Source organism: Canis lupus, chromosome 34, assembly GCF_011100685.1.
Source record: "Canis lupus familiaris isolate Mischka breed German Shepherd chromosome 34, alternate assembly UU_Cfam_GSD_1.0, whole genome shotgun sequence".
Classification (NCBI taxonomy): Eukaryota; Metazoa; Chordata; class Mammalia; order Carnivora; family Canidae; genus Canis; species Canis lupus.
The window spans coordinates 26326068-26348269 of NC_049255.1; the positions used below are offsets into that span (position 1 = coordinate 26326068).

Below are 22202 nucleotides of genomic sequence, written 5' to 3' on the forward strand. Positions count from 1 at the left end.
TACTATACAAATGCAGATTTATTTTGCTTCCCTTCATCTATAGTATGAAAAAGGTTGAAAATGTTAGGAAACCAGCTTACATCCAAAGCACCTCTGAGATCATGCTTTTCTTCAGAAAACAACTTATAAAAAATAATAAACATTTAAAAATTCAAGTCCTTTAATAAAGTATTTTACATTCCTGAATGTTAAAACCCCTTGTGTTTCCTAAAATATAGTACAATTAAAAAAAAACAAACTCATAAAGTGACACTGATTTGAATTCCACAGGATCCCTGACAATTAAAAATAAGTTCTTCCTTATAAAGTAAATTTGTTCTTCACAGGCAAAACAATAGTTAAAGTGTACTTCTTTGATTAATTCATTGAGATTTATCTTATTCTCCAGCTAATTATTACAGAAGACTAATGGTAATTTATAGTTTCTTCGAATAAGTTAACAAAACATATCCAAAATGTTAATCACCACACACATGATTCTGGGAGAGCGACAATATCTATACATACCAAAAAAAAAATTTTTTTTCACCAATTAACAAGAGCCAATGTGGCTCATTATTCCCTGGGGCAGGTCTTCTTCAAGAAGACAAGACAATCTTCCCTTGGTCCTGCTATGGCTATTTCTGAGTGGCATTCTTTTCCCCCCAGAAAGTAAATGATCCCAGGGTGAAAGTCAAGAAATGTAGTGCTTGCCTTTGTGATTTTGGAAGGTTGATGAAATCTGCAAGGACTCCCCAACCATCCATCCGGTTGAACTTCGCCATGTGAGATAAGATCGCTTCTGAGTGTGCACCCCAACATGTGATAGGGACAGGATTACATTCCTTTCTCATCACTCTAGGACCAGGTAACATGACTGGTTCTCCAGTTTGACAAACCACTGGCCAGACGGGAAGGTGATGTGAACTATGGAAACCATCCCACCTAAGAAGATATATTGTACCCAGAGACCTGTGCGTCTGTCTGAGAAGAGGCTAAAAGAACAAGAATCTTTCCTCATTATTAACGTCACTGTGAAAAAAAGCCCAACTAAATTAGTGCAAGTTTAAGCATACTACCACTTAATTGCTAAAAAGGTTTCGAAAACTTGATAGGAATTTCATAGTTCACAGACTCCAAAAGGAATGTTACCGCATTTCTCACCTGACTGAGTGGAGCCATTGGAAGCACCTTTGGATAGATGTTGAATGGGGAAGCAGGGCAGGATGGTGTGAGCAGGAGGTGTTAAAAAAAAAAAAAAAAGATCTTGATGTTATAGAGGTTTTTCTCCTTCCTTAAGTTTTCCAAGTATTTTACATTTTCTGTGCCCCTGAATAATGTGAGCTACAGAGTGGCTGCCTGTGTGAAAGGAGTTGCCTCCAGACTGTAAATTCAAGGTCTCATCAAGTCCATACCCAATTACCAGATGAAGTGGTCTCTTGCAGATGAAAGCTCCTGAGGCTTCCTTTTTCAGTTCATCTTCCAAACTTCACCTTTCCTGTAAGAAACCTAACAAAAGAAAGAATCGAACAAATTCAGGGATTCACTGTTGGGGTGGGGGAGGGCGCACGCTTTTAGAGCAAATCACTTGGCCATTTCAAAAAAGATCTGCAATGGCTGGGTTTTCCTGAGCTGAAGACAAGCCACTGCAATTTCAAGACTGTGGTTACAAGATATACTGAAATAGGGATCCCTGGGTGGCGCAGCGGTTTAGCGCCTGCCTTTGGCCCAGGGCGCGATCCTGGAGACCCGGGATCGAATCCCACGTCGGGCTCCCGGTGCGTGGAGCCTGCTTCTCCCTCTACCTGTGTCTCTGCCTCTCTTTCTCTCTCTCTGTGACTATCATAAATAAATAAAGAAAAAAAAATAGTAAAAAAAAAAAAAAAAAGATATACTAAAATATCCTGATAGAAATACAAAATTGCACCAACTAACTGGATATCCCAGCCACACAAAGGCACAGAATATTGGCAAATTTTGATTTTTTTTTTTGCTTGTTTGTTTTTAACTCAGAAGAGTTTTGTTTTCCTGTTTAATGAGGGAATTGGACTAATACGCTGGTTTTTATTATCTCTTTCAGCGCCAAAAAGATCTCACAGACCCATTTATGGTTCTAATGTAGCAACGGGGTAGCCCCGGTGGCGCAGCGGTTTAGCGCGGCCTGCAGCCCAGGGCGTGATCCTGGAGACCCTGGATCGAGTCCCACATCAGGCTCTCTGCATGGAGCCTGCTTCTCCCTCTGCCTGTGTCTCTGCCTCTCTCTCTCTGTCTCTATGAGTAAATAAATAAAATCTTAAAATAATAATAATAATAATAATAATAATAATAATAATAATGTAGCAACAAGTCAAGCGTCTCCTGAGATCAGGAGCAGACACAAACAAAAAAACAAAACAATAGCCCACTGTAGTTTGTGAGAGAGACTTTTCAAGGCTTACTCTGATGGAAGAGGCTGTGATTATGACAGCACAGAGGCCATAGCTGACAACAGGCAGAGGCGCCTATATGCAAATAAGCAGATTTCCACACGTGGGCCTCAGTGATTTACAAAATTTCAACATATCCAGGAGCGTGAATGAAAAATTTGGCACTGAAACTAGATAATCCTATTTGCTTAAGGTTTCTGCATCCAAAATCTATGGGGGAAATATGCCCACAGTATCTCAAAGCATCCTGACAGATCACAGAATGATTTTACTCTTCAAACAAACTTATGGGGCATTTACATTTTTTTACATTCTTTTTGGAATAAAAAGTTGAAACAGAATTCCAATAAAACCCTCTCCCTGCAGCCTTGGGGAAGTGACGCTACATTTGTCAACTATGGTAACAATACATTATGAAGTCTTGAACTGGTTTGACCAGTGTGCCAAATCAAGCCGCACACACAAAAAAGAAGTGTTTAAGGGATCCCTGGGTGGTGCAGCGGTTTAGCGCCTGCCTTTGGCCCAGGGCGCGATCCTGGAGACCCGGGATTGGGTCCCACGTCAGGCTCCCGGTGCATGGAGCCTGCTTCTCTCTCTGCCTGTGTCTCTGCCTCTCTCTCTCTGTGTGACTATCATAAATAAATTTAAAAAATTAAAAAAAAAAAAAAAAAAAGAAGTGTTTAAGACAAAGGAAGGAGCTGTAGAGTTTTCTGGATTAGGATTAGAAACTTTAGCCCTCCTCTGGGCTCTGCTTTTCCACTTCTCTTCTCTGCTACTCGAGGTTCACTGGTGCCACCCAGTGGCCTCCCCCAGCACCGCTCCAGGCCACCAGGCCTTAGAAGGCTGAAGGTCTCAAGAACCACAATGAAACATTCTTGGCCACCCCTTAGGGAGCTAAATACCTGGAGCTGTCCATGCGTGATCTTTTTTTCATTCCCACAATAAACCCAGGACAGAAGGGTTTTTGCACCCATTTGCCAGATAGGAACAGACAGTCTTAAAGTTAGGTTGAGAATTTGCTTAGTCACAAAGCCAGCCAGCATTTGAGACGGGATTTGAACCGTTCTTCTGACCCAACGCACAAATCATCTTTACTTAGATTATGGCAGTCCACATGCTTACCCTACACACTTCTGTAATTCTCTGAACCCAAGCTCACGAATAAGCAAGCAGCACATTCTATGGTAGAAACTTGCTACGTGCAAAGACACAGCTTGATTCCAAGTAAACAACTAAGATAATTTCCAGCTCACCTTTGAGCACATCTTGGACTTCAACAGAAATGTTTTTCAAGCAGTTGTATAAATTCTCGGCTGTGGCATTACTCTGCTCCTTTTCTTGCCACTTCTTCAGCATCCTAAAGTTACAGATCGTAACATCTTCTTTCTTCTCCCGGATAGCATCAATATCGCTAATCTCCAACTCCAGGTTGGCAATCGCAATTTTTATCCACTCCTTCCCCAGCTTCGCAGCAAGGGTAATCAACTGTGTGTCTGTTAACAGGGTCCTGGTCTTCGCTCCATCTAAAAGCAAAACAGAAGTCTTCTGCTGAGAAGTTCTTCTCAACACTTCAATCACTTATAACAAATTATAATGAAAATGTATTCACCTTATATAAAGGAGGACTTCATGATTTGTAACATAAGCTGCCTTTAAAATACATTTGAGTGTCAAAAACCCCCTGCTTTCCAAACTATTATAAGGACTGAGGGAAACTATTTCGTGTAATAACATTAAACCAGGGAATAATGTTCACAATGGTAATTCAGTAATTCAGGGAGTGAGACTTTTACAAAGTGGCACAAACTGGGTTGGAATAAAAAAAATCAGACACCGAAAATAATTTATATGGCTCAAAAATAAAAATATAGTTACACCCTTGCCCAGCTCTGTGTCTTTATTTGAATGTTAGTGCCACATAGAGATGCTACCTTAAGGGCCACTAAAGCGGGCAGCAAGACATCTGACTTGCAATCTCCATTATGCCATCTCCTGGCATTAGGGGAAAAACGGCACCCACAGAAAAGTCATGAGGTGGTATCTGTAATATCTGTTGATCTCTTAAGAAACAGCATCATAATCTTGGAGGAACATGTATTTGCCACTGTTAAACCTTCAGCTCCATGAAAAATATTAGCCCTATCACTAAGCTAGATTTTCTCTTTTCATGTTTTTTTTTTTTTTTAAAGATTTTTTTTTATTTGTTCGTGAGAGACACAAGGAGGGAGGCAGAGACATAGGCAGAGGGGGAAGCAGGCTCCCTGCAGGGAGCCTGATGCAGGACTCAATCCCAGGATCCTGGGATCATGCCCTGAGCCAAAGGCAGATGCTCAATCGCTGAGCCACCAAGGTGCCCCTCTTTTCATGTTTTTTAGTTGGTTGTGCAACAGTGTGGCAAAACTCAGGGGTCCTCTAGATTCAGTGAAGGATCATAAAGGCACTACAGATAATAGAGGTGAAATTAGAAGGGAGTGAGAGGTGGAGTACTTTCTGCCCTTCCCTCCAGGACCACGATGCCTCTGGCTCATCTATAACTGACAATTTACTACTATGAATCTAACCTTTGTCCTGGGACCCTTCCCCACCTCACAGATCCCTAACCTTCTAGATTGAAGAATGGGTCTAAGCAATGGCCTGCGCCCTCTAGTGGCTCCTCGAGACGTGGTGCATGCTCCTAGCTCTCCCAACTGCTGCTGCAATGAAATCTGCACAGGGAACCTAGGGAAAATACAAGTTCTCAGGACCATCCTCAAATCTACTGTTTCTGATTCTGAACCTAAACTTTAACACGATCTCCAGGTGAGTCTACTGAGCCTGAGAGGTGAGCATATTTAAAAAGCATCACACTGATGGAGTGAGTCCAAAACCACCAGGACCATGGTGACTCAGTATCTCAAAGAATGTTGTAGAAATACCTAAACAACAGTAAATCCTTATTAATTTATTTAGATACCATACTGTCAACTCCAAAAAAAGGCTGGAAAGCCTTAATCTTTCTAGGTAGCATTTAATAATTTTAATCCTATTTCTAGCTACTTGATATTGGAGCTCATTTTAAATAGCCAAAAGTAACTGCATGTGACAACAAAAACTTTTCCTATGTATCACTGTAATATAAAAGTGTGTACCAGTTATTAGATGAATAAGGTCTGAGGATCTAATGAATAGCACGATGACTAGAGTTAACAATACTGTATTATATACTTGAAATTTGCTGAGAGTACATCCTCTGTACTGTCACCACCAAAAAAAAAAAAAAAAGTGAGATGATGGATATGTTAATTAACTTGATTGGTAAATATTTTACAATGCATATGTATATCAAATCATCACACTGTACGCTGTAAATACACACAATTTTATTTGTCAATTATGTCTCAATAAAACTAGAAAAAACGTATTCCAATTTAGTTTGGTTTTTAAAATAATTCTAGAGCCTCACTTATTTCGATGTTTACTTAACAAAAAATAACAATAACCATTTCTATAGTGATGTACAGTAAAATCATCCACGTCATCCTCACAGTCTCCTGTTCTAGAAAGTAGAAGAGTATCTTGCTTCCCTTTATAGAGTTTATCCGCTTTCAGAGATTCGTACCTTATAATAATAGGAAAAGAAAAGGTATTTTGATGAAGCAGTTAATTTAGGAAGTTGAGGCCCCTGAAGTCTTAAGGCCTCGACTCTCATATAATTTGAGTCTGTTTTTAAACTTAGGTTTGTAAATTCTGGTTAGACTGGGATTTTGAGCTAGAGACTCCATCTTCTGGTTCCTTGGAGTACTGCTGTGAAGCATTTTAAATCTCTTCTTGTATTTTCACAACTATCAAGCCTTGGTCTCTGCCATTTAATTGGAAGAAACTGAGACCTGCCTCCAATAATTGAGCTGGAGCTCTTTACCCCAGATGCAGCTGGTAACCGTGAAGCCAATGAATGCATACATAGACATTTACTATTTCATTCATTCAACTGACATTCATTAAAGCTATCATCATTGACATCATTTTATGTCATCACTGACCTAAAAAGCTCCACACTCATTGCTACAGGAAACGTAAAGATGGATGGTTCATGGCCCCTACCCTTACATGCTTAATGGGAGCTCACCCTGGTGCCTCATTCTATTTAGACTGAGTGAAGAGGTGGAGTGGGGGCTCTAGCTGGGAAAAGGGTGAGGCCGACCAAGGAGGACCCTCATCCGGGGCCTGAGGAGCTGGCACACAGGGAGAAGGTACCCAGGAGGGCAGGCACACCTGGGATGCAGCTCCGGAAGTCTGACCCAACAGCATGGGCTTGGATGACAATCAAAGGGGAAACCAGGGAAAATAATGTAAAGCCACTGATGACACTTTTACACACCTGAAGTGTCAACCTGCTTCATTCTCTTGTCATAAACGTCCTCATCAGGTAAGCTGCTGGTCATTTTTCGCCGCCTGTTACCTTTAAAAACAAAAATATCAACAAATTGGCTTACCCTTCTATTTCTTATTTTCCACCTACCTTTAATGAGGATTTTTAAAGTAAACATCATTCGGGTACAAAGAAATTGAAAATGAATTCAAAGGTTTTCTGGATGATTAAGAGAATTACAGAACACTTAGCAGATCTTTAATGATACATTTGCCCAGCAAAAGAAAAATTCTAGCAGATAGAAGGAATAAAAGAATAGATTAAAACTCGTTCAATGTCCAGTTATCCAGCACTTACCACTTGTGCTGCTTTTCGAAATGTTTTGATTCTGATCATGCTGAACCCAGTCACCTGTTAAAGTGTAATAAGCATCAATTGGAAATAGTACAAAATTTGATTTAAATCAATTTATGAAAGTATATGAAGCTCTAGAGTCTTGGAAATCTCTCTGAAGTTCAAATATGAATTTGGGGTTTTAACTTGGTATGTACGCCAATGCACCTATTTTTGAGATCGCAGGTCCTACAAGTCAAGTGTTTCCCAGACTCAAGTCATCTGCATACAACTATCCCGATTCTTGCCAAACCCATATGCCAGGTGAAATGTTATTATTCAGTATTTCTTTATATCTCTAACCACTGTAAAGAGAACACTGGTCTCACTTGCTCTATGGATAAGGAAGTCAGAAAGATAAACATTGTTTTCTTTTGAATGTATTTATGTATACTCTATCTAAAACGATCTCATATATTATCATTCTGTACTTTGGGAATACTGTACTTGAGGAGTTCTTTCTGAACGCATCATTGCGATTCTACACCACCTTCCCGGTCTGAAATGCAATCCCTGTTCTGTGAGGTGTCTATGCCTCACGCAGGCCTTCTATAGGTCCCTATAGTGAAGATGACTTCATAGTAATAAGCAATCTCAATTAACCATTAGTTTAGCCCCTCTCCTCCTCAAAACAATGGAGACCAGAAACATCTTTTAAGGCAGGGTATTATTAAATATGTTTTTAAAAACCAAACATAAGAGGTCTTATAAAGTGGTCTTTAAAATGACCAAGCAAAAATAAATAAATAAATAAATAAATAAATAAATAAATAAATAAATAAATAAAATAAAATAAAATAAAATAAAATAAAATGACCAAGCAACTTAGTCCAGATAATATGTTATTCAGATCGCTACAGGTTACATACCTCTATTACATTGGCATCATCTGACCAAAAAGTAACGTTTTTCACGTTTATTTACTTGAACAAAGAATGAATACCAAGAAAAACAACACAATCATTGACACACAGTCCCAACTATTTACAGGTAAATAAATTTTAGCTCAGATAAAAGGGCCTGTAACTCAAGAGTATAATACTGAGAATAAGAATCAATCTCATCTACCTGAAAAGGCTCATACTTAAGCAAAGACTGAGAATTCCAAAATGCGTAAATCGGGTTTCACAGCTAAAGTATAAAGACATGGGATCCCTGGGTGGCGCAGTGGTTTAGTGCCTGCCTTTGGCCCAGGGCGCGATCCTGGAGACCCAGGATCGAATCCCACGTCGGGCTCCCGGTGCATGGAGCCTGTTTCTCCCTCTGCCTGTGTCTCTGCCTCTCTCTCTTTCTCTGTGTGACTATCATAAATTTAAAATAAAATAAAATAAAGTATAAAGACACGACAGAAAATGCAGACTCAGGCAGCCCAGGTGGCTCAGCGGTTTAGCGCCGCCTTCAGCCCAGGGCCTAATCCTGGAGACCTGGGATCGAGTCCCACGTCGGGCTCCCTGCATGGAGCCTGCTTCTCCCTCTGCTTGTGTCTCTGCCTCTCTCTCTCTCTCTCTCTCATGAATAAATAAATAAAATCTTTAAAAAAAAAAATGCAGACTCTAACAGACAGCCATCTATATGTTGGAAAGACATAAATGTATGACCAGCACACAGCACTCATTCTATGTCTTTAGCAATTACCAAATTCATTTGTCTATACATAACCCAATGGAAACAAAAGAAACTAGCTGAAAATGGGCTCAAATGTTGTTCCTGACATGGGACTCGATCCCAGGACCCTGGGATCATGCCCTGAGCTGAAGGCAAATGCTCAACCACTGAGCCACCCAGGCATTCCAACTCCTTCTCTTTTTTGGAATGATACTGGATTATGTATAATACCAGGAAAGAGTTAAGGCATTATAATTCAAAATGCAAATGATGTGGGGCACCTGGGTGGCTCAGTTGTTGAGAGGCTGCCTTTGGCTCAGGTCATGATCCTAGGGTCCTGGAATGAGTCCCACATTAAGGCTCCTTGCAGGAAGCCTGCTCCTCCCTCTACCTATGTCTCTGCCTCTCTCTGTGTCTCGCATGAATAAATAAATTTTTTAAAAATGCAAATGATGCAAAAATAATTTCTACTACAGACGTGGCATTGGCAGGAGGAACCTCAGTGCCATTTGCAGCTGAGGACATAGCAGCCACAAATAGGTTGAGAGACTTGCCACACTCCCACGTAGAGTAGTTCTAGGGCTAGAACTAGAACCCATAGGACCTCACTCCCAACTCCAAAATGTGTTCACTATACACATTTCTGTTGTTTTAATAACTTCCTTCCAAGAGAATTGGAGGTCAAGCTCAGACCTGCCTGAGGAAGCAGCCAGGGGCAGCTACAGGGTGTCCCTTCACTGCCTCTCCCCTCTTCCAGCAGCAGCCCTCTCCAACTCCTCCCAGGGCAGGAGAGGATGTTAAAGAGGTGGTTGCCAGAGGACTTCCCAGCGCCAGACTCTTAAACAAGAGGAATGTGTTCCTATACCAGAGCTGTGATCACACAGAGCAGGAGCTGCCAGTTGCAGGTCAAATAGGCAGGCTGAGGCAAATGAGACAGGTAATCTGCCAAAATGCAGACGTACATCCAGGTCCTGGAACAGACTTTGTCAGGACACCCCTAATCCACATTGAAATATCTGAGATCCAAACGTTAGAATGGTAAGGGGAGAGGGGATCTTCTATTGGCTAAGCCCACCTACTACCTGAAGCTTCCACACACTCGCAGAACTACCCCCTGACCAAGGGGTCTGGACATGAGTGCCTGATAACCAGAGCCTCAAGAGGGTCTTTGTGTCTCTTAATCAGATTTCTAGATGTTATGGTAACAGAACAAACAATCACTCTACTTGTTTTTCTACCCCGACCACCCCACAAATCAGAGTTTTCATTCAAGACACAAAACACTTACATTCTCTCAGTTTTGCATTCCATACAATTTCCTCAGAATCCGTTTCGACCAAAAGTAATTTAAACTCCACTGGTTGCTCCAAATACACTTCAATGTAACTTTTCAATTTTAAAAGTGAACCATCAACAAATTCAATTTCCTTTAAAAAAAAAAAAAAAGTGATTTTTTTTTTTAATAAAAGCTGCAATAGTTGACAACATGAAATGTCAAATAAAGAATAATAGAAGGGTCAGTGCTGACGTGAATGCTCACTGAAATTCTGATGCTGGAAATCCCATTCCTTAATCACAGACCCTCTTTTTCTCTGGCTTCTTAAGTCCCTCTTTACTCTGACCTTCTTTTCTCCTTTGTTGAGGCTTCCAATACCTTGGCCCTATTTTTTTAAAGCATGACTTTTCAGCCCTTTCTTTGTTCACTGTTTTGTGTTCCCAAACTAATCACCCTATTGTAAGTGATTTTAAACTTCCTCACCATCTTTCACTTCGATCATTCCACAACCTAGAACTGATTCAAGACATTTACAGGACTACATTGTGTGTTTTGTTCACATTGCCTCATTGACCACGACTTTGCCCCCAATAAATCCTTTCATTGATATTTCATGAATAAAGAATCTCAGAGAAGCTAACTAACTTGCCCAAATTCACATCTGGGAAATGGGAGAACTGAATTCGCATCACACGTCCTGACTCAACCACTACATTTAACCACTACAGAGACCGTCCCATGCCTTCCTCTGTTCTTCTCCAGACTGGCTAGCAAGCCTGGAGGGAGAAATCTCCTTAAAAAAAAAAAAAAAAAAAAAAAAAAAATCATTGAACTGCACTGGGCATCACCTTTAAAAACCAATACTCTTGCAAAGCCAAAGATCTCTCTCCCCCAAAGCCCTCTGCAATCCCATTTACCACTCCCATTTATCTGGTGCCCTGAGCCCAGCAGCACATCCCCATCACCTCACTTACACACTTACAGCTCTCTCTTCCAGGAGGGCTGTGTCTCCTGGTGAAACCCTCTCCCTTCAAATCCAGAACAAATGTTACCATATAGAAACCCTTCCTGGATACCCGTTGCACCCATCTCTATGGTAATACCACATTACATGTTAAAATTATTTCTTGACATGCCTATAGTATGTCTCTCTTTGTAATGGTATCTTTTGAGGGAAAATATCATGACTTACTCATTTTTTAACTCTTACCCCAGACTCATTTGTATTAGGCACATTTGAGAAATGTCAGTTAAACAAATCATTAATGGCATAAAATCAATAAGAACACCTTAGATTTTTTAGCAGAGTTTCACAACTCTCAGAGTAGCCCAAAACCATTACCTTATACAATCATTAGGGCAATACTGGGAGATTATCCCCCTTAGCCCAGAAATTTGGTTAAGAGGGAGTACACAATTGGTGACAGGACTAGACAACTTAAAGCCCTCCCACTATCATCATCTTGCAGAAGTGAGAACTCTGGGGACCATCTCAGTCCCTTCCTAGACAGAATTATCCATTCAGTGTGTATTATTCCCTCTCCTAGTGGCTCTTAATCTTGGCAGCACATTACAGTCACCCTGGGAGCTTTAATAAACCCAATGCCAAGGCCACTTCCAGACCAATTAAGTCAGTATCTCTGGAGGTGGGACCCAGGCCACAGACTTTTTTAAAACCTCCCCTGGGAATTCCATTTTGCAGCAAAGGCCAAGAACCACACTGTCCTAAGCAAACCCTTCAAATTTAATTCCACCTCCCAGACAAGACTGCACTTGGCTTCTAATGTTCATTGTTAGGTAGCACCCGCCAGGGCTTGATCAGCCCGCAATGGCTAAGAATTAACCTCTCAGATCCCAGTGGAAAGACTGTCATTAGGAGCCAAGGAGAGGCTGGGCTTAGGGCTAGGCTCTCCTACCACCTGGATGTAGGACCCGGGCAGCCTGCTTGCCTGCTTTGTATATTAGTCTCTTCAGCCTCACTGTTGTGAGGCTTTTTGTGAGGAAAGAAAGAAAAGAAAGAAAAGAAAGAAAAGAAAGAAAAGAAAGAAGGAAGGAAGGAAGGAAGGAAGGAAGGAAGGAAGGAAGGAAGGAAGGAAGGAAGGAAGGAAGGAAGGAAGGAAGGAAGAAAAGAGAAAACCCAAGTGGAAAGAAACCCTTAGAAACTGGAAAGGAAGGTATGGAAAGCTGTTTGATCAACCTGACTGCTTCTACGGGGCATGAGGCCTTTGATGATATAATAAAATTATACCTCTGCCATCAGCTCTCCCTTGCTTCATATTTTAATGTAATGGAATCAAAACATGTTTTCAATCTCTCACAAGCTATAAAACAAACAAAAAAGAGGTGTACAAAAAGAATTTCCACACAGATGTCTCGTTAGATAAACTACAGCACACATTCAGAGCACATAATGAAAATAAGTTTTAAAAATAACTTCGTCATTTACAGGAAACCAAAATCACTTACAAATGTCATAGTGTGTACAGTGACTAGTTGAAATCTGGTGACAATTTGTTCCCATAACTATTTTTCAAATGGCTTCTAATAAAAAAAAAAAAAAGCCAATATCCTTGTTAGCAACTCTTTTCCATTAACCTTCAGTGCTCTGAAGAGCTTAAGAGGTTAAGGTTTTTATTCCTTTGAAGCTAGCATTGTTTGAAGTATTTAATAAAAGGAACTCAAGAAAATTTAAAACCTTTTTAAGGGGAAAAAGATTAAATGATCCCTTTCTGCAATGGTGGCAGATTAATTCTGAAACTCAACAGCACTTTGGAATAAGCTGCAAGTTTAGCAAAACAATTGCTTTCTTGTAAATAAATTAAAAATGAAAACAAAATTCATTCTTTTAAAACCTTCAAAATACTCTATGAAACATACATCCCTGTTGCTACTCCAAGTGGTTTTTAAAACATATACCTCTGGGGTAATTTCAGCTTCTGGTTCACTGATCAGTCTGTATTTCTTCCCATTCTGCAATAACTTCTGGCAAACAGGAGGCTTGTCAATTTTCATGAATTTCTTAGAGGAGTGCTTTACCGACTTGGAAATATCCTAAAGGTAGAAATAGGTTTTGGCTTTGAAATGCATCAGCAACAACTCTAAGGACCATAAGCGTCCAAGCAATGCACATGCCACCCTGCATTATCTTCATTTCCTCATACAGAATAACATCAATGGAAAAACCTTTCACAGTGCTCTAAAAAGAGATGCCACAGGGGCTAATAAGGCACCTTTGACCCATGCTTCAGGCTCCTAGGTCTCCAAACATCTTTCTGCCCAAGAATTACAGCCAAAAGCAACACACACTCTGCATGACACCTAAAGCTTGCTTCTAAAGGATCTCAGAAAATTAAATTAGTGAAGCATTATACATCTGTATTGATTATCTGCCCATAATGTGACTAAAAAGCGACTTATTTTATTGTACACAGTTCTGTTTTACCCAGAGTTTGTTTCAACCTTTCATTTGTGTTTCCACCTTTCATTTCACAACTATTCCCAGAGGGGTCACTGATTTTATGTGCATGATTCAAAGGCCCCAAAGAGGCAAATGGAGATTTTGGCCCAGCTTCACATGTAAAGCAGCTGTATAGCTGAACATGAAATGTGGGTTTCCTGAATGCAAAGTGCAAGGACATTTTCCTACAGAGGAAAAAAATCAACCCAAGGAGGTGTAAAAATACAGTGTCAACAGGAAGCACATCCTGCCTTAACCATGCCATGCTCCCTATTGTTCAAGTGATGTCCTCCTCTACATATCTGTTGCTATAATCGGCTCCTCACCCCAGCTTCCCAGGAAGTATAGATAATACCCTTTTAAGTAACTGAATTTACTTTTAAGAAATATAAAATTCATTAAATAAGGGTACTTAATTCCAAACCCATGCTAATTCTACTTTACATGGGATTATTTGTATACCATTTTGAAGACTAGTTTCCCAACTGAAAGTATTAACTTTAGTGAGAAGACAGGAAGCGTATTTTACTTTCTTTGAAAGTAATTAAAAACCTATTATTTAACACAGTTTTTAAATATTAATATATATAGCCAATTGTAATCGATATAACTTCTGTTTAAAGCTATCAAAACACTACAGCCTAAAGACACCGGAAATAGGTAGTGTGATGTTGTAGGGGGCCAGGGGCAGGCTACCCCAAAATGGGCCACTTTGGCATGAAGATTATTTTTAGTTAAAAACAATCAAGGGGGGAACCCTGGGTGGCGCAGCGGTTTAGCGCCTGCCTTTGGCCCAGGGCGCGATCCTGGAGACCCGGGATCGAATCCCACGTCGGGCTCCCGGTGCATGGAGCCTGCTTCTCCCTCTGCCTGTGTCTCTGCCTCTCTCTCTCTCTCTGTGTGTGTGACTATCATAAATAAATAAAAAATTTAAAAAAAAAAAAAAAACAATCAAGGGTGGGGAGATGAGTGAGACAGGTGAAGGGGATGGGATTAAGAATATACTTATCGTAAAGAGCCCTTAATAATGTACAGAATTGCTGAATCACTATATTGTACACCTGAAACTAATGCAACGCTGTGTGTTAATTATACTTGAATTTTTTAAAAAATTAATTAATTCAAACCATTTTTTTAAAGCAATCAAAACCCAGCCAACTCAGGAAAAGCTCCTTACCTCCCAATAACTGCCTAAAAGAACTGGATAGCGGACCTGCTCCGGAAGAGAACTATCACCATAGGTAACTACACAGTGACATGAACTGGGTGTGGTAGACAGGGAGGGACCTGGCAAGGCCTGTTTGTTTGATCAAAGTCCTCGTGTCCCAGGGCTTCAGAGTGGCCCAGCAAACATTTGTTTACCAAACATTTACTCTTTTTCATTTTCCTGTGAATTGCACTTCTTCCCTTTAAAGTCCCAGACCCATGCCCCCTTCTCCTTAGTTCAGAATGACCACAGTCCATGAATCTGAGGACCTGGCACTGACCCTATAACCTCTATAGATGAGTGCCAACTGAGACCCGCAGTGGGGGTACACTTAAATCAACAGGGACAGGAACCATATAAACATGGCATTCAACATGCACTATTCATTTTCATTAACTTTACCTTGATGAAGGACTCATTATTGGTTGCTATGTACACTCGAAAGGACAAGGATGGATTATGGTCAATGGCTTTGTAGAGAATCACAGCCCCGTGGTGGTATACTGTTTCTTCACTTTGAATAACAGGTCCCACAGGAGAAAGAGAGCTCACATGCCATTTGACATGGGTTGTAGAATGATCCACAGTAGATTCTAACGAGGCCCCGGAACTTTTAACGTGTAAGACTTTGAACGTCATATTGGCATCGTGGTCTGTTAAGATATGAAGGTAAATTAGTGATTAGTGCTCTGGACGGCACATAGGTGGCACAGATACACACGTATACACACATGCACACACTACTTAAGACTTGTAGAAGACGAGTACTTACGACCCAAGCAGAGGGAATGTGGAAACTGAATGGAGGTGAGACAGGTTGGGTCACATTTAACATCAAACAAAGGTCCTCCAACAACCCAGGGTTTAACAACCAGGTCTGCGTATTTGCTCCAGGACAAAACGCAATATTTGATGTCGACTTTTCTGTTCACCTCGAATATCAGACCAGTTTCCGTGCACTGGTAAATTCCTTCTGTGTCCAACTTCAGTCTACATTGGGCAGATAAGAACACCTATTTAGTCCTACTACTGGGTCAGGAGAGGGCTACTAAAAGTTATTTACATTTTTACTTCCATTCAAAAGCACTAATGAGATTCTATAGCATTTTGAAGAAGGTCACCATCAAAGAATATACTCCAAGTAATTACATAAAATGTGTGAAATCAGTTATTTTGCTTTGTGTGCCCTCTCCCTGGGGTCATTTTTATGTACAAAGTCAAATTACTGATGATATGGAGACTTCTCTATTTACAACTACTTACAAAAACTGTTCCCGGGAAAGGAGCCTGGGGGTCACTTGTTCATTGTGTTTCTGGAGAAAAAGTACATACGTATAAGCAAGTAATACATACGTAAAAGTTGTTTTCTTTAAGCAAATTAGAAAATCATGTTCTATAATTAAAGGATACTTACATTTTCAGTATTACAGTGTTCACAGTAAGGTTGGATTTTATGAAGTTCTAAATGATAGAATACAAGTCTTACTTATATGAATGGGATTGGCATTTTCAAATAAAAAAATTTTTAATAGGGATCCCTGGGTGGCGCAGCGGTTTGGCGCCTGCCTTTGGCCCAGGGCGCGATCCTGGAGACCCAGGATCGAATCCCACATCGGGCTCCCAGTGCATGGAGCCTGCTTCTCCCTCTGCCTGTGTCTCTGCCTCTCTCTCTCTCTCTCTCTCTGTGACTATCATAAATAAATTTAAAAAAAATTTTTTTTAATAAATATATGTGATATGACCGGATCACAAAATTCAAAGGTACATGCCCCTCAACAGTAACAATATGTAAAAGAACATTTTGGAAAATGTAAGTTTATACCTGAATGTAAATGATCTTTGGGCGATTCTTTATCCTCCCATTCTTCCTCTGTGAAAGACATCATCACACACACATCGGCACAAGTCAATGACAGGGTAAATCTGTACTCCTTAAGCACCCACCTTCAGCTTCCCAACCAAAAAAACTTTAGACATGTATTTAAACGCTTCCGTGAGTCAATCCAATGACACAGGACACGTCATGTTTGTCAATCCCACTATAGGTCTAAGGTGTGAAAATGAGTTTGAATGAGACTCAAGTTTCAGTGCACTTCACTGTGGCACATAAATTGTTATGTGATCTTTTTATGCAGCAGGTCATCATCCTTTACACCTGACCTACACAGCCTCTTCTCACACAAGCATGGGAGAGAAGCAAGGAAAGTGGAGGGTAAAGCACATTGCCTGGTTCTTACTTTGAGCAGAAGCTTCCTCGATGGAAGACTCTCCTGGCTCCCCATCTGTGGAGACAAGAGGGGCACGAGCAATCTTTTCAGTCGTCATTCCTCACCTAGGCCAGTGTCCCAGCTGGAGAGTGGTAGCCCCCACGGAAGATTCGTTCATGGCCCAAGATGATGCTTGGCGGGCATCAGCCCTCCAGCTGAGGATTAGAGATTAGCTTGGAAGAAAAGAATTAACGTCTGATATTTAAACCGGAAGGACTGTAAGAGTCTCTGATGTAGCATGCAGATTCCTGCTGTATGGCGCAAGGCCCCATCTGATCCGGCTCCCCATTACCTCCTCTCCTGCCTGTCTCCCTGCGCCTACTGCCCTGCAGTTACTACTTGCCATCTCTCCACTCCCAAGCACACACCTGACTTGGGGCTTTTGCACGTCCTGTCTCTTCCCACAAATATTCACGTTGCTTGCCCCCTCACATCCTTGTGGTCTCTGCTCAAACGTCCCCTTTTCTGAGAGGCCTTCCTGACATACACACATACTCTCCCTCCCTGAAACAGGGCCTGCCCCACATACTCACTCTGCCCCCTTCCTTTTCCTTTGGGGCATCTCCTCACCAGGCACACTGTGATTTAGTGTTTTCTGCTTCCTGTTTCTCTCCCTACTAGAATGTAAGCTTCATGAGGACTATATCCCTAGAGCCTGGTAAGTGCTCAGTGACTATTTTCTGAAAGATTTCGATTCCATAATACAAAAATGTATTAAGAAAGGGAACAGCGATGAATTTTTCTATTATCTACACTGGCCACTAGTTGTATGAGCTTGGGCTCTCTGGTTATATTACTAAGTCTCCCCATGCTTCACTTTCCACATCTGTCAAATGGGGATTAGAATACCACCCTCCAAAATTTAGGAAAATTAAATTACCATTCCCTAATGCTCAGTAAGTCATAGATAATTACTATTATCTATTATTTTGCTATGGTGATAGGTGGGACTCATTAAAAAATTCAAGAATTCTAGACAACAACTCTGTCACTTAAGGCAAAACCTAATGTATCAAATGCTTGGTTGCATATTTTAAAGGTCTGAACAACCTTTGAGAGGTTCTCCCCATGGGTAAGGCATTCCTCAACGCATATGCAAGGTCCTACGCCATCACCAATGCCCGGAAGGTACAGACACCCCTCAGGATAGCACTCCAGCCCAGGACACACAAGCTGCCTGATTTCTCAGCCTACTGAGGCAGTGTCCAGGGGCCAGGGTTTGCAAGAGAGAACCAGGTTTTAAAAACAGCATTAGGGGGACGCCTGGGGGGCTCAGCGTTTAAGCATCTGCCTCCGACCCAAGGTGTGATCCTGGAGACCCAGGATCAAGACCCACATCAGGCTCCCTAAGGGGAGCCTGCTTCTCCCTCTGCCTGTGTCTGCCTCTGTGTGTGTGTGTGTGTGTGTGTGTGTGTGTGTGTGTGTCTCATGAATAAATAAATCTTTTTTTAAAAATATAAATAAATAAATAAATAAATAAATAAATAAATAAATAAAAACAGCATTAGAATAGGGTCACAAATAGAGACTAAAAATATTCAGAGTCCTGGTCTCAGAACACTATAGATCCAAAATATTGACCCAACTTCTGCAGCACACAATCTTCCAATCATATTTCCTCAGGCATTGTCCTATAAAGGATCCTGAAATTCTAAATTATTGATTGGCTGTATGCCTACATAGTATTTTATCCACTTCCCATGTTTTTCTGCCTTGGGAGCACAGAAAATGAAAGAGATCAGAAAGTCTTAACTAGCTGGCAAGCATGGAGTCTCTGACCAGGTCTTCCCAGCTAAAGCAGAAAAACTGATGCAATTCTCCCCAACTTATAAACCACAGTGTCCCTCCAATCCCTATGATGTGGGTGATCCCAGAATTCACGCCTGTGAGTAGAAAGCACATCCACTCAGGAGGATAGGTAGAATAGGTAGGCCTGCACTGCTAGCTAGCCCACAGAGGAGCAAACACACTGCAAGGCAGCCTACCTGGTCTATCCACCTGACCTGAGAATGGAGGTGAATGGGAGGGTACCTCTCTGAGATCTCTCCTAATGGGAAGGATAAAAGACCTTTTAGCATTAAGAATAATCTTGGGGGAAGAGGGGAGAAGGCCTGACCTGAGAGACCAAGCTGACCCCACCGTCCCACCCAATTTTGAGCCTATCTTGAGTTTCACTGACCCCAAATGCCTTCCACCTAGGTTGCCTGCCCTGGTGAGGCCCTGGCCCAGGCCTAGCTTCTGGACCCCTGAGGGTCCAGACTCAGGACTCCACGTCCGTATGGCCCCTTACCCAGTTATTAACAGGGATAACATCAGAAAGCTGATCCCAAGGCCATCTTTCTAATTTCATTTCAAGCCAATCTATGGAGGCTGGACTTTTGACTGCATTTTGAAGGATGAAATTATCCATAATAATCCAATGTAGAATTGGAGGTAAGAGGGTTGGCACACATTTTTTATGAGTATCAGAATATGACATCTCTACAACGGTGACACACAGATTACTGCAGGTTCTTATCAATATACCACAGGACTGCAAGAAACTTATAGTTACCATCACTGGTTCTCCACTGAGAAACTGCAGAGAGAATCAGATTATATTCGGGACTTCTGAGTGAAGAGACTTCATTTATTTAATAGTATTGCAAAGGAGTCCTCTGACTGCCTTGCTACAGTGTTCATGGGCAGGTCCCAGTCTAAGAACCGGGGGAAAAAATCCTACAGTAAAATAAAATCACTTAAAATACAAGCTTAGTCACTCACAAAACTTTAGATGAAAACCGTATTTTATATTTAGAATCCATGCCCTTAAAGTGGTTTCATACTCGAGTTGTTCATAAATAGCTAGAACAGCATGCCAGAAACTCTAAACCACAAATGGTACATTTGCAGCAGCAAATAGTTCACTCTGCCATAATCTGTGAGCAGCGACCACCACGGAAGGAAGCTAGGGCCGCTTGTGGCTGCACTACAGATTATGGTCGGCCTCTCGATCTTTCCTCCTTAGGGAAACTAAGAGCAGAACCACACTCATAATCTTGGTATCGAAGCAAATCAAGAGCATATTGTATTCCCAGTGTTGTGAGCTCAAATTTCCAAAACACTTAGAGAAGTTTCCTAATGTTTACCTTAATTTTGCACAAAAAAAGATGATGAACAAGCAATCGGTAACTTAAAAATCCCAAAGGCTATCCTCCCCTTTCTTCTCCACAACAAAAAATAAAATCAAGAGGCAGGATACACTCACTTGTTTTTTCTGGTTCTGGTTCCTCGTTATCTACAAAAAGAAAAAAGGTCTAAATCAAATTCTTTTGACAACCAAGAGGAAACACGGCCTAATGGGAGAATAGGTGAAATGTTTGGCTTTCACCAATAGCAACAGTTTCCTGCCTTTCTTCTTCAGCTCATCCTGTTCTCCCACTTCGCTTGCCAACTAGAAAGTATTTACCACGTACGTATTTCTTCAGGGCGTTACAAAACCACGCTAGTAATATGTCCGCAGACAATATAAGGGATGTGTGCATTACTTGAAAATAAAAATAAAGGCTCATATGTTTAACTAGAATTCCGTAATTCAAGAAAGGAATAGATTACTCACCAGATTCACTTTGGGAGCTGTTCTCAGAACTGCTGTCCTCTGAACTGCTGTCCTCTCCTGAAGAGAAACATATGTCGCGGGAAGTACACAGTGAATAAAAAATAAGAACTATTTTTCCTTTAACTTATAAAATAGATCGAAACTCAACTAATTTTTTCTTAATTCATTATATTCTCATTGAGTCCAAAACTCGTTCGGCTCACGTAAGAGGGGGCTTATTTTTCTTTGGAAGTGGATACAACAGACTTGAGCTGTAGGAGCTGTAGGAGCTCCCATCACACTTTGGCTGAGTAATCATTTCATTGGGCTGCCCCTCAAGGCCCCCCCCGCCCACCACCACCACCCCGAGCCGTGACTTGCCCTCACTGCTCCTGTCCTGCTCCTGCACTTGCACATCCGGACCGTTTGCAGGCACAGGCTCAATGACACAACCGTGCTAGAAATACTTCCGTGTAAATGGCACTGACTGAAGCACAGGGCAAACTTTGTCCCTATTACTCAACTACTTCTGGAAAGCGTGGTCCCCAAGAATGTTCCCTCCACTTCCTCACCCCAACTCACCCACTGCAATCAGGTTTCTGTTCCCACAGCTAGTTGGAAGTCCTCTCCCTGATGTCCCTAAATTAGGACCACTAACCCCCAGAAAATGACTCCTGCATTTAGACACCCACCCCGCCCTCCTGCCCACATGGGCCCTCCTGTGAGGTCTGTCCTGGTTCCCCTACCTCTCCTACCCTCCACCTGCCTGGCAACTCCTCTCTGCCACCGCCCCCCCATTACTAACATCCCAGGCCCCATCCCCATCCCCAGCCTCCTTTCCACCTCAAGAACCCAAAGGAGGCACTGTACCCACTACCCAATCAGATTCTGATCTCCACCTGCAGGGGCACGTGGACCTCTCCCGACAGGCCCCAGAAGCTCCCCAGGCCCAATCTGTTGACCAGGTCCATTCCCCCATGCTCACTCCTCATTCTCTCCTCCTCTCAGGTTCCAGATGCTGCTTCACCCTCCACGCGGGCCCAGAATGCAACACGTACATACATGGAAAGCTATTAGCATTACGCTCAAATCTCCCCCCGCCCCCTGCCATGTCCATAACGAAGGATTGGCAGCAGTTACACAGAGGAAGGAAAAAAATCTGAGAATAATGAGAACAATAATAACAGCAGGTAAGAGCTGACGATAGCAGCTTGTTGTGAGTGTTCCATGTGCCAGGCACCATATACATGTTTACTCATTTACCCATACTTACTCATGTTTATTTATAAATTTTGTGTACGTATACTTTACATATATTTATGTAAAATGCTTGACATATATCTACACATTAATCCTCATGACTATCCAGTGACGTGAGCTGGGCCCCTGGGAAGTCTATAGCTAAGATTTCAACTCAGGCAGTCTAGCCGGAACCTGCACTCTCAAGCATGTTATTACACTTACAAGCACACTTATTCAGCAGGTCAATCCCTAGAAATTGGTGACTGACTGGACACGGCCGTAGAGAGGGCATGAGAGGCAGATTCCTGCCGGAGAGAATGCCTGGGTGAGGGCGAGGCACTATGTCAGGACAGGTGCTGGGAAATCAAGTGATGGGATGAGGCCTCAGTCCTCCAGGGCTGGAAGCACGGAAGAGTGGTTCTCAA

At 41.7% G+C, this 22202-nt stretch overlaps 1 protein-coding gene across 9 annotated transcripts in view; it reads right to left on the reverse strand.

The window, feature by feature from the left end:
* Positions 1-22202, reverse strand: part of LOC102153616 (NACHT, LRR and PYD domains-containing protein 1b allele 5-like) — a 34426-nt gene continuing 12224 nt past the window's right edge. For all 9 annotated transcript variants that reach the window (XM_038583750.1, XM_038583748.1, XM_038583747.1 and 6 more), the window contains 14 exons: positions 20557-20613; positions 20206-20235; positions 16929-16973; positions 16514-16561; positions 16106-16152; positions 15955-16004; positions 15464-15681; positions 15094-15344; positions 12944-13078; positions 10040-10178; positions 7111-7164; positions 6763-6843; positions 3659-3928; positions 1-1488 (listed from right to left, as the gene is read on the reverse strand). In XM_038583750.1, coding sequence (XP_038439678.1) covers positions 1469-1488; positions 3659-3928; positions 6763-6843; positions 7111-7164; positions 10040-10178; positions 12944-13078; positions 15094-15344; positions 15464-15681; positions 15955-16004; positions 16106-16152; positions 16514-16561; positions 16929-16973; positions 20206-20235; positions 20557-20613 — 1445 coding nt within the window. In that variant the 3' untranslated portion in view covers positions 1-1468. The remainder of the gene's footprint in view (positions 1489-3658; positions 3929-6762; positions 6844-7110; positions 7165-10039; positions 10179-12943; positions 13079-15093; positions 15345-15463; positions 15682-15954; positions 16005-16105; positions 16153-16513; positions 16562-16928; positions 16974-20205; positions 20236-20556; positions 20614-22202) is intronic.